Source organism: Lacerta agilis, chromosome 1, assembly GCF_009819535.1.
Source record: "Lacerta agilis isolate rLacAgi1 chromosome 1, rLacAgi1.pri, whole genome shotgun sequence".
Taxonomy (NCBI): Eukaryota; Metazoa; Chordata; class Lepidosauria; order Squamata; family Lacertidae; genus Lacerta; species Lacerta agilis.
Window position 1 is genome coordinate 116,279,722 of NC_046312.1, and position 13,480 is coordinate 116,293,201.

Sequence of the window (13,480 nt, forward strand, 5' to 3'; positions counted from 1 at the left end):
TTTAATGATTCAGTTTCTCAATAAACAGGAATGGAACCAAGTATTTACAAGCAAAAAAAGGGGGGGCATATCGAGTTTTATGAGGTGGAGAGCGTCTCACAATTGTTTCTTCCAGCACGTGTCCTTGTTTAAAGCTTTTGCTGGTTTTGCACCCGGCTGTTGAAAGGATTCACAAATCACGAGAAAGCTCAGATTCTTGAGTGTCTTGTAAAGCTATCACCTTACCTTGACACCATTTCCCTTTGCTAAATATCATTCAAATGCTCCAGAATCACACAGTTATCAAAAGTATATAGAAAAGTGAAACTGAGCAATAGTAATGCCATTTTTTTTTATAAAAGCACATGAGGTATAATGTTATACTCCATGACCTAACAAACACCAATCCTCCTGACTGTTGTATTTTTTTTTTTCTAAAACAGTGATAGGAAATCAGCCCCAAGTCACAAGGCCAATGGCGAATGGCCAGGGATGACTTGAATTCTAGTCTTTGGACCACAAACTGTCACCACTATAGTGGAAAGAATAAGGAGCAAGGCTACAGTCCAATATATACTTACAGTGGTACCTTGGTCTACGAATAGCCCTGTTAACGAACTATTCGGTGAACGAACTCCCCAAAACCGGATGTACAGGTAGGTGTTCCGGTTAGCGAACTTTGCCTCAGAAGCCGAATGGAAGCAGAACAGTGGAAGGGCACCGGAGGCAGGAGGCCTCATTAGGGAAAGCGTGCCTTGGTTTAAGAACACTTTGGTTTAAGAATGGACTTCCAGAACGAATAAAGTTTGTAAACCGAGGTACGGTACAAGGCAAGCTCCCTTGAACTCAGTAGGACTTAATTCTGAGCAGAAAGGCATAGGTTTACTTTGTACACCTGCAATTTCAAGGCCACTTCTTTATCAAAGCCCATATAATAGAACTTACAGCCTTTGCAGTGATTATTATGGTTGATTAGTCATGACTGCAGATTAACATCAAAAGACGAAAATCGGGAATACCAAGGATACAAAAATTCAGGATCAGAGCCTTATAACCATGGAAATCTGACAACATTTAAATCTGGGCTGGGGGGAGTCCCACTGATTTCTATGCAACCGGCATATAGGACAGGCTCACGGTGTTAGTTTTAACAGCGAAAGCTTCGGTTTGTGCCGTCTACAAAATGTACAGGAGAAAGAAGAAACACAAAAGCAGCAGCATAAACTCTCGATAAATAATATGTGTGAATAAGGCAGGAAATGCAAATGCTAGGCGAAGATGGTAGAAGGGAAGCTATATCCTCTCGATGACAATTTCCCCATCTATCAGCTTCACTTGTTTCTTTCTCTTCCGGCGAATTTTCATTCTGCCTTGGAAACCTGTAGGGAACAAGAAACATAGGTGTGAAAAATTATCAGGAGTCAGCAAACTTTTTCAGCAGGGGGCCGGTCCACCGTCCCTCAGACGGACTATATTTTTTTGGGGGAAATGAACGAATTCCTATGTCCCACAAATAACCCAGAGATGCATTGTAAACAAAAGGACACATTCTACTCATGTAAAAACACGCTGATTCCCGGACCGTCTGCGGGCTGGATTTAGAAGGCGATTGGGCCGGATCCGGCCCCCGGGCCTTAGTTTGCATACCCATGGATGTGATGTACTAAACCTGGCTCTGTATTCCCACTCTCTTCTGTCTATTCCTAGGTTGCAATCCCCCCTCGGAACAAGTACCCGTCCTCATGTTGGCTGGTACCCAACTAGCTCGTTCCGTCAGTGGAAGGATTTCGATTTGCACAGGGGGACTTTCTCCCCTCCCCTCTCCTTGCACCCTCCCCAGATCTGCTCCAGATTTAGGGGAGTTCTGTTGCAGAAATAGAAATCCTTGCACTGAGGCAGTTTAGCACTACGTTGGATACAACCCTTCCCATTTAATACTCCGTGTCAGTGAAGGTGCCGTATCAATTAACAACGCCTCAGGCTCCAATAATAACCATGTCTGTGTGAAAGGAAGTTCCACCGAATTCCATGGGGCTTACTCCCAGGTAAGCAAGGTTAGGACTGGAGCACAAAGCAATAAAAGTAAGCTGCAGTGACTCAATGTGACCTTCCCTCTCTCCCAAGGCGAATAGCAGGCATGAGCAGGGCTGCCGTACATCCGGGAATCGGATGGCATTTTGGCGTCCTGGGGGATTTTGGCAAAATCGGCAAAATGTCTGGGGAAACCCAGACGTATGGCAAGAGATGGCAACAAATTTAAGAAATCAATTTTTAAAATCCACCAAAAAAAGAGAGAAAAAGCCAAGAGAGAGAGAGAGAGAGAGAGAGAGAGAGAGAGAGAGAAGCTCAACAACTTTGACCTAAAACAAAACAAAAAACAAAAACTCCACAACTTTGACTGGATTTTCAGTTTGGGGAATATGGCAACCCTAGGCATGAGGCTGCTAATCTGTATTGAGCCCATAGCAAAGGGCAAAGGACCACTCACCCCCCAGGCCAGAGTCTGGCTCAGGGTCACCGTAACTACAACTTATATCCAAAAAGCCATTCACGCCAATTCCTAAAGGTGCCGAAGGTCTAAATTTGCACACAAGTAGGATTTGAGTAAGAACAGCAGTGGAAACTCTGGTGGAGTTTTTGTGTATGAATAATATTAATTAATTATAGAATAATTATAATATGCAGCAAGAATTGGAATTTGGGGGAAACCATGGAGGGGTGGAGGGGAAGTCCTAGGTTGATTAATTCAATTTTAAATTTGAAATGTTGTTGAATTATTGTTTATTTTTCAATTTTCTATATATATATATATATTAAAAAGGTCTAAATTTGCTTGACTTGTGTATCGGATAGTAACCCCCCCCCATGGAGGAAAAATATTAACCCTTATTCCTCAGTCTGTTGTGTCTATACCTTTCTTACACATCTGCAGGCACGACTTTCTAGAGGTGAAGTTGTTTTCGTTCCCGCCGCAGCCACTGTAACTGAACGGACGACATTTGCCGGTAGTGAGATTGTAGAAGAACCTTTTCTCATTGGCTTTGCAAAGGCCTCTGTCCCTGCGCATTACACAGAGGGAAGGGAGCAGGACTGATTCTAGGCACAGGAGGAAGAAGAAGCTCATTAAGGATCCACCAAATCGTTAGTGCTCCCATTGCGTTTGGGTACCTCTTAAAAAGATGCACTTCTCTGCTTGCTGCATTTAGGCTAAGTTCTCAGCAGGTTATTGGGAAAGAAGACAGTGTATTTGAAAAAAGTCTTCTTTTAAAGTGCAGATTAACATGGACAGAATGAGGGGGGGGGAAACCAGTGACATCATCTGGAAACAGACAGGATGGTCCACATTCAGGAGATATGGTCAAATGGCTGATTTACTATTCAGGTCTTTTCATTTATTTATTTGTGTGAAAAGATTTGTGTTCCGCCAAAATATTGTTCAAAAAAAATGGGGAAAGTTTATAACTTATATTCAAGATCATTGTAAGCAGGTTAAAATATTGGCAGGATTTCAAACACACTTGTAATATAACAGAGTGCATGGATAACTTAGAAAGATAAATTTTTTTTGGAGAAGTATTGATATGCAGTTGAAAATAGGATCAATAGGACCCATGGAAGGGATGGGGGCGAAGTCAGGAGATTCAAAGTGATATCGATATTTGAATTCGGAATTGGTTTTGTTGTATGTTTATATTTTTGAAAATCAAATTACACACACACACACACACACCACAAACAGCATGAAATCAACAGTGACATTGCATTCATAAAAGAAGTACAAAAGACATCACAAATCAGTAGATTGGACTGACACATCAACATTGCTAGATCGCCTCTGGGTAAACAGGTGAGTTTTAAGCAGCTGCTTAAATGCCAATACTGTAGGGTTCTGCAGGGTGCCGCAACACTGCAAAATGCTAAAAGTCATAGGCTTTGGATTATACGATATGAGAAACCATATTTATATCGTATGATTAAAAGCCTAAGACCTTTAACATTTGCTATTTATAAAAAAATTAAAATGCAGAGAAACAAAGCATGCATACTTATATGGAGGGAAATATTTTAAAAATCACATAATTTCACCCCATATATTCAACAAACATTTTCCAATCTTCTCTAAGCGTGTGTTCTTATTGCTCTCTTATTCTATATGTTAAGTCCGCAAGCTGCACATATTCCATCAATTTAAGTTGCCATTCTTCTTTCATTGGGACCTCACTCGTTTTCCATTTTGGGGCCAACAAAACACGGGCCACAGTAGTGGCATACATAAATAACATTTTGTAACACCTGGGAATTTCTGTCCGAATTATCCCCAACAAAAAGGACTTTTTTTGGGGGGGGAAAGTACTTTTAAACATTATTTTCAATTCATTATGGATTATTTCCTAATACTCTTTTACCCTTTTAAAGGCCCACCACATATGAAAGAGCATTCCCTCAACCTTATTACACCTCCAGCACTTATCTGATTCACTCTTATACATCTTAGCAAGCCTACTTGGAGGTAAGTACCAGCTGTAAATCATTATCAAGTAGTTCTCCTTCAAAGAATAATATGCTGTAAACTTTTATATCTCATATGATATAAAAGAATTGCAGACTTTGACAGAGTCCATATAACTATACAATGTGCAGTTGCCACAACAATATCAATAAGCATCATGCCTCCTGTTTTATTTACAGGCCTCCATTTTGTGCAATAAACCCTCTTGCAGCTACAATCATATGATCCGGAAAAATCTCAGATATTTGTGTGGAAAGAAGGAGAGAGGCTTCTCATGAGAAGGGGCCCTCCTGGATCAAACTAAGGCTGGAAGTATACTACTACTACTACTACTACTACCACCAATAATAATAACAACACTATAGAAAGAAACACTAGAAGAGCTCTCAATGCAAAATCCCATTGGCGATGCATAAATACTATGGTACTTCTGGTTAAGTACTTAATTCATTCCGGAGGTCTGTTCTTAACCTGAAACTGTTCTTAACCTGAAGCACCACTTTAGCTAATGGGGCCTCCCGCTGCCGCTGCGCTGCCAGAGCACGATTTCTGTTCTTATCCTGAAGCAAAGTTCTTAACCTGAAGCGTTATTTCTGGGTTAGCGGAGTTCTTAACCTGAAGCGTACATAACCTGAAGCGTATGTAACCTGAGGTACCACTGTAATAAAAATCATCAGTGCTTTTTTTCTTAAAAAATTGTTTAGGGATACTCTCATTTTCCTACTCATATTGAAATACTGACCCTCAATGAGGCCAAAATTAGATTCACAAAATGTTTAGGGGTATGCGTCCCTCTGCGTCCCCCCAGAAAAAAAGCACTGAGAATTTGTACCCCACCCGTCTGACTTCCCTATAAAACCATCTGGTGTTGCATGTTCATAACGCAGGAAAAAAATCAGTAAGACTGGGGTGGGGCAGGCCAGTGGCTAGCAAAGCACAGTCCTGGCAGAAGGGGGCACAAGTTCACACAGATCTGCACTTGCCAACACCGATCCGGTGCTTCCTGCAAACTCCGTGCCACTCCATCCTGGCACCCCTGCAGCCAGGAGGGTGGCGTAGTGCCCTGACTCATGTGCTGCAATTGATCCTGGTTGCCCTCCTATTCTGGTATGTCTTGGCCTGCGGTAAAGGTAAAGGACCCCTGGATGGTTAAGTCCAGTCAAAGGCGACTATGGAGTCGCGGCACTCATCTCGCTTTCAGGCCGAGGGAGCTGGCGTTTGTTCGCAGACATATTTCCAGGTCATGTGGCCAGCATGACTAAACCGCTTCTGGCACAACGGGACACCGTGGTGGAAACCAGAGTGCATGGAAACGCCGTTTACCTTCCCGCTGCAGCTTTACCTATTTATCTACTTTCACTGGTGTGCTTTCAAACTGCTAGGTTGGCAGGAGCTGGGCTGGGATAGAGCAATGGGAGCTCACTCCGTTGCGGGGATTTGAACCGCTGACCTTCTGATTGGCAGGCCCAAGAGACTCAGTGGTTTAGACCACAGTGCAACCCGCATCTCTGCCTGGAGTATGATGCCTGCAATGGAGATGACGGATAGTTGGTGAAAGACCCTCGGGGAGGCAGGGAAGGGGAGATCTGCCAGGCTGGGTGGAGAAAGGGGTGCTTCCAGGTGAGAGCTGAGAGGGTGCATCTTTGTCCACATGGGGTAATAGTTAGGACATATCGTGAGAGAGGACTTTGCATTCTTCTAGCTCTTTTTCTTCTCTTTTTCTCAACTCTTTTTTTCTTTAGAATGGTTTGTTTCTTTTTATTGCATCGTGAAAAAGTCTTAATAAAGCTTTATGTTGGTAAAGTCAGTACTCAGACCAGAGTGGAATGATTCCTACCCGAGACCTGGGCCCTCTGATTATGTACAATCCCATACCAGGGTTTTGCAGAAACAAATAAATCCAGGCAGATTTCCATCTGTTTTTCACTGTAGATATGAATGAGCATGTTTTGCAGACACGGATGCAAGTGTTTCCCTGAATCTGGTACCAGTTGGTCGTGCCTTTTTACTCATGGCTATCTCTTGAATGTGTGCTTCAAAAGACAGGATGAAGCGAAACGTGTCTATCACAAAGCAGACAATTAAAGTTGAGGCATTGAAACGCACACTGGAGGTAGAAATTGCTCCTTTTCTATTTAAAAAAAGGAAATGAAAGAATAAAGTACTCATTTGTCATAATGTAGGGTTGCCATACTTCTGAAATACCGCTGTCGGCAGCAGTTCCAACAACTTTTCTGTCCGGATTTTCACTGTTTGAAATTTGGCAACCCTATCATAATGCCACTCAGTTATTTCCAACACAAATGGCTTTCTTCCAGTTATCGGGATGTTTGACTGCAGCTCGAGTGGTTTCCAGAGTTTATGGCAAATGGAGCCACGGTGCAATAAAATAAAATAAAATAAAACAATGCTAACAGTTTCCAAGCATGTGCACACTTGAAAAGTTTCAAGGACATCTTATAGTGTGGCTTGCATGTTCATTCCTTGTTTTCTAACCACTATCCACACATTATACGCCGGTCCCCAGAAGTACATGTGAGCGCAAGTGCAGATTGCCAGCAGGAAAACATGGCGAAAGGGATCCGTCTTTTCCCAGCTGTTGCTTTCTGCCTTCCGCATCACTGTGGATCACAAAAATGACAAGCTTCAGTCTCCAGTACAGCGAAGACTCACGGAGGGGTAGTTGCAGCAGCTCCTTAAAATATGGCTTTTAGAGGAGAAACTAGTAAAGGTCTAAGATAAGAAGGAATTGAGCTAAAGTACACCATACCATGCCGGCTGGCCCGGGCCAACATCCCGCCGAGCTGCACAGCATAGGGGCAACATCCCACCAGGCCTCCTCTGCCCCCTCAAGATTGGGGGGGGACCCTGAACCCCCTTTCAGGGGACCTCGGAGGGCTGTAGAGGCTTCAGCCACATAGACTTGGTGTGTCTGCGTCACTGTATTGGGCTGGAGAGGGGTGTTATGAGGGCTTCTCCCTAAGCTTCTCCCACCAGTCTCCCCTTCCCACCCCGTGCCGGGATGGGATGGGGGAGCTTCGGAAAACACTTCTTAAGGAGGAGCCCTTTCCAAAGCTTGCCCCCAGCCCATTGGGGTGACAAGGCTTTGTGAGGCCTCGCCAAGCCTTGCCACCATGCCAGCCTGGGGGCAAAGCTCCCTTCCTGTCTGGTGGCGAAGCGGGACTTGGCAAGGGGAGAGGACTTCTGCAGACCTTTGTCGCCGGTCCCTCTCTGCCACCGCTGCAGCAAGCAGGACCCGAGTGCAAGAGCACTCTCCTCCCTTGCGATTCCCGGAGGCAGACAGCACAAATCCACAGCAATCCGCAGCAAAACAACAACAACAACAACAACACTAAAAATACACTTACATATGTCTACTCCAAATTAAGTCCTACTGAATTTACAGGGGTTACTCCCAGAAAAGTAGCTGGAGGATTGCAAAACTATTGTGTGTGTTGAATAAGTATATGGGCATCTGTTGAGTGTGTGTCTGTGTGTGTGTGTTTGTGGGCTGGCCCCCTGAACACATACCCATTGCTGTACATATGGCCCTCAGAGGCACCCATTTTTTTAATGGGTGTCATGTTATACAAAATATTTGTGTGCGTGTGTGTAATAATTTTATTAGTTTTCAATTATAATAACCCAATAAAAGCCTCATTGTCAATACCAAACTTTAATACCCAATTATAATACAATTAATAATGCCAATTGTTCAGATGCCAAATTATATTATTTTGTTGGCTGCCCGCGTGCTAGAATTGATGATTTAATCATTTACTTTCTGCATTCCAAAAACTTATAAATTCCAATCACACACCAGGCAGAATAACAAACCCTTATACGGAGTATTAATGTGTATTATATTATTCTCACCACTCCCCCCCCCCCGGGAATATGTATTGTATCTTTTTCTTTTTTATTGTTGCTTTTTCTGTAAGTCACTTGGAGACCTTTGGCTGACAAACAACTAATAAGTCTAATAAAAATAAAATAAAATAATAATTATTAACACACACACCCAAATCTGGGTTTCCCCAGTCACTCTGGGTGGCTGCCAAAAGAATATTAAAAGCACAACAAAACATCAAACATTAAAAAGTTTCCTAAAAATGGCTGCTTTAAGATGTCTTCTAAAAGTCAGATAGTTGTTGCACATTCGTAGGTCGAAAAATTCGTAAGTCGAAAAAAGCAGTTTCCCCATAGGAATGCATTGGAAACGGAAAATTCAGAAAAATTCGTAAGTCGAGTAAACCACATCTAAAATTCATAAGTCGAGTAAACCCCATCTAAAACCACCAACGGATGTCCATTCGTAAGTTGAAAAATTCGTATGTTGAGTAATTCGTAAGTCGAGGTACCACTGTATAGGACAAGAGCTGCTAAAGGCGTGGAAGAAGTTATTCATATATGCTACAACAGTGGGTAGGATTTTACTAGCCCCAAAATGGAAGGACGACAAGATACCAACGAAAGAAGAATGGCAAGTTAAACTTCTGGAATAAGCAGAAATGGCGAAACTTACAGGGAGACTTAGAGACAATGACAATAGAGACTTTAAAAAAAGACTGTGGGCCGTTTATGTTGTACTGTATATTCTGGCGTATAAGACTACTTTTTAATCCAGGAAAATCTTCTCCAAAGTCGGGGGTCATCTTATACGCCAGGTGGAGAATCTGCGGTCGAGTATATCTCAAACTCTATATTTTAACTGGAAAAGTTGGGGGTCATCTTATACGCCCAGTCGCCGGAAAATATGGGTATATACAGAAACGTTGCAAAGAATTTGGAATCACTAGCAGTGCTGAGTAAAAGCTTACCACTAGGAAAACAAGAGTAAAGGTTAGGAAACAACAATATGGAAATTAATCAAGTATAAGATTTAAATTTGAAATAAAATTTGGTATAAAAATGATAATAATATAAGAGCATTTAGTAAAAAGATCGTGAAAAGTAAGAGAAAAATTAAACAGAAGTAGCATTTACCGGTACTTAAAGAACCAGAAGGGGAAGCTGAGGGAAGTCACGGGGTGGGGGGAGTTTTGTTTTCTTTCATTTTGTCCCTTTTATATGATAAATGTGTTGAATATTAATTTGTAAAATCTAATAAAAATATATATATTTTAAAAAAATAGCCACTGATAGTCTTGTCCTCAAATTGTCTAATTCTATTTTAAAGCAATCCAAGTTAGCAGCCATTGCATCTTGTGGTAGCATATTCCATCTTTTAACTGCAGGCTGACATCTGACTCTGAGTGCCTTGCCATTGTGACTAGTGAGAAGCTGCCTGTAGAATCACAGAATCATAGAACGGTAGAGTTGGAAGGGACCCCAGGAGTAATCTAGTCCAACCCCCTGCAGCGAAGGATTTTTTTTCGCCCATGATGGGACTCGAACCCACGACCCTGAGATTAAGAGTCTCATGCTCTACCGACTGAGCTGTCCCATAGCTTATATGTATAAACCTCTCAAGTTTCTTCTCGTCCCCTTGTACAATGTCTTACAAACATGCACGTATAATGAATCGAAGGAATTGTTTAAAATTACTTTTATTAAAAACAACAACAACCCAGAAGCTTTTCTTTTAGGGGTAATTGGTTTAGAGTTACCTAAAGACAAAAAAATAAAAATAAAATAAAAATGTTTGTGTATGCTACAACAGCGACCAGGATGCTTAACGCTCAGAGATGGAAAGAAGATTGTGTATCAACCGAAGAGGAGTGGCAGATTAAATTAATGAATTATGTTGAAATGGCAAAGTTTATGGGAGCTATAAGGAACCAAGAAGAGAAAGAGACTAGGGGAAATGTGTGGGTTATTTGAAAGGTTATTGTACACATATAAGTTGATGAGCAGGGTTAACTTAAATCAGACAGTTAAAATGAAATTCAAGGAGAAATCAAGGATTAACTAGTAACTGGAATAATGAAGAAAATGCAGTGTCAGAAACAAAAATAATATAAGAAACCTCAAAAGGGGTGGGAGGAAGTCAAACTACAGTGGTACCTCGACTTACGAATTTAATCCGTTCCGAATACACATTCGTAGGTCGAAAAATTCGTAAGTAAAAAAAAGCGATTTCCCCATAGGAATGCATTGGAAACGAAAAATTTGTAAGTCGAGTAAACCGCATCAAAAATTCGTAAGTCGAGTAAACACCATCTAAAACCGCCAATGTATGTCCTTCGGATGTCGGAAAATTCGTAGGCGTGCGGTCACTTTTTTCATTCGTAAGTCGAAAAATTCGTATGTTGAGTAATTCGTAAGTGGAGATACCACTGTATTCATGTTTATTGCAACATTGGATTTGTATTGTTGTTAAAAAACTGAAAAAAGTATTTAAAAAAAATAAACATGCATTCCTGCACATTGACCATCTTCCACCAAAAAGAATCTTGATGCAACCATATATATTCGCATCAAACCTGAGCTTTTTTGGTATGTTTTATCAAAACATACTTGCGTATCAGTGCCGTACAGGAGGGAAAAGTATCGTGGAAATAAGTTGCTATTTTAGGTTCATTTACATTTCACTTACACTTGACAAAAGTGGTAGTTTATTCCCATTTCCTTGCTCATAACTGACAAATACAACAATAGATAATTCTTAATGCACTGGTACCTCTTTGAATCTCATCTCATGTGAATGAGAGAACCCTATAATTTGTACTTAATGCTAAACTTTGAATACATACCTTGCTTTACAACTGGAGTAGTATTATTCGTTGTGCTAACCAGCATTTCGGTTATTTGCAATGAATTGACAGAAAGAACTAAAAGGGACGAAACAATGATAAAAGAATCTTGTAAGAAGTGTGCATAATTAGCAGAGAAAACAATGATTGGCATATAATTCATATAATAAGAGTGCATTATCCGAAACCATTTAAGCAGAAGTTGCTCTTTTAGGCTGATTTATGCTTCAGTTACATTTTACAAAAGGTTTACTCCCATTTGAAATTCAGCAGTGCAGAATTCTGATACTTTATAGTTCTTCCCCAACTTCTTCGTTGAGGATTTAATCACTTCCTCTTCCTCTTCGACTTGCCCTGAGACTAAGCGGAAACAATGGGCTGGATCCAGAGTAACAATGCAATTCAGTGCATGTTTATTTGGATGGTAGTGCCACAGAGTTCAAAGGGCTTACTCCTAGGTAAACGGGGGAAGGATTGCAGCCCAAATTTGTTGAGCTTAGGTACCATTAAAATCAATTGGCCAAGTTAGTTGTGACTTAAGTCCCATTAATTTGAATGGGAACATGCAGTGCAGTCCTATTTATTTATTTATTTATTTATTTATTTACTTATAAAGTACAGTCGTACCTTGGATCTCAAACGCCTTGGCTCCCGAACAAATTGGCCCCCGAACGATTGAAACCCGGAAGTGAGTGTTCCGGTTTTTGAACGATTTTCGGAAGCCAAACGTCCTCTGCGGCTTCCGATTGGCTTCAGGAGCTTCCTGCAGCCAACCAGAAGCTGCGCTTTCTAAACGTTCTGGAAGTCAAACAGACTTTCAGAACAGTTTCTGTTCGACTTCCAAGGTACAACTTTATTTGTATGCCACCGTCTTGCACAACCTCAGTGACATACATATGTTTAAAAGCAATACAGCCACAGGCTACTCAGAGCGATATTTTAAACGATTGCAAAGGCCTGTTGGCATAAAAGAGATGCCCCAAAAAATGGAAAGGAAAAGAGGTACCTACAAAAGAAATATGGCAGAATAAATTGATAGACTATACGGAACTAGCATCTATGACTGTGAAAGTAAGAAATAATAAAGACGAGGCACAGCTAAAAGAAGAGTGGAAGTGCTTGGGAGAATATTTTAGAAGATATAATATTCAATCAAATCTCCAAAACTGGGTGGAAGATCAGGATTTGCAACCGATCAGGGTTCGCATAGAATGTCACAGAGAGATGGACTGGGAAGTCTTTAGGAAAAGGATAACTGAAGGACAATGTGTGACGTATGTACAATAAAATCCATCTTCAAGGGAAAAGAGACATGGCGGACATCATGGTTTCAGGTAGAGAGTGGACCTTCTTGACATGGCATAACCATCATACCATCTGCTTTGGGCACCAAGGGATATAGTAAGATACATTACCAGAAGACAAGGCCACTTACGGTTGTCCTCACAGGTATCTTGGCATTCTTTCAAAGTATAAAAGTTGTTTTGGTTTCCTAGGCAACCACCATACTGGAACTTCTCACACTTCATCGATTCCTTGTTGAAGAAATACCGGGTAATTAATCCTCGGCAGATACCGGGGTCATTCTCCAGAAGGCAGTAAGGAGGCTTTCCTGCGAATGGAGATTGTTTCAGGGGAGAAAGTGTCAGATTATCCAATATGGCCATTAATGAAGGACTTGCTGCAGTTTACCAAAAGTGGGCACGATCTAACTCAACTTAAGCATTTTGGCAAGGCGTGGGAGACAAATAGGGGCAAGAAGAGGAGTTTGGATTTGATATCCCACTTTATCACTACCCGAAGGAGTCTCAAAGCGGCTAACATTCTTCTTTCCATTCCTCCCTCACAACAAACACTCTGTGAGGTGAGTGGGGCTGAGAGACTTCAAAGAAGTGTGACTGGCCCAAGGTCACCCAGCAGCTGCATGTGGAGGAGCGGAGACGCGAACCAGGTTCACCAGATTACGAGTCTATCGCTCTTAACCACTACACCACGTGTATTTTCTGTTGCTGGGGATCACAAAACTAAAACATTAAAATTATCAATTAAAAAACCAGCTAAGATGTATTTTAAAGTATCAAAAAGATGATTATAATCAGCAGTAGCTAAAAAGAAACAAAACACAGGTAACACACATAGAACACATTTCTTTAAGCTACCTGTCTGAGATTTTGATCTCTTTTTCTTCTCAGGCACATCTGAAATGGAAACAAAATGTTTTTAGTGTAGACCTGGGGGGGGGGGAATAGCATTTACTAAAAAAAAGCATATATTATTGCCCATAGTGATATACCCC

At 41.3% G+C, this 13,480-nt stretch overlaps 1 protein-coding gene across 1 annotated transcript in view; it reads right to left on the bottom strand.

Annotated features, from left to right (window-relative positions):
* Positions 1-969: 969 nt before the first annotated feature.
* TFPI (tissue factor pathway inhibitor) overlaps positions 970-13,480 on the bottom strand; it is a 41,382-nt gene continuing 28,871 nt past the window's right edge. Inside the window, exons 4-8 of the mRNA XM_033168504.1 lie at positions 13,344-13,382; positions 12,620-12,796; positions 11,185-11,262; positions 2,893-3,075; positions 970-1,358 (exon numbers count right to left, since the gene is read on the bottom strand). Of these exons, the coding sequence (XP_033024395.1) occupies positions 1,273-1,358; positions 2,893-3,075; positions 11,185-11,262; positions 12,620-12,796; positions 13,344-13,382 (563 nt within the window). The 3' untranslated portion in view covers positions 970-1,272. The remainder of the gene's footprint in view (positions 1,359-2,892; positions 3,076-11,184; positions 11,263-12,619; positions 12,797-13,343; positions 13,383-13,480) is intronic.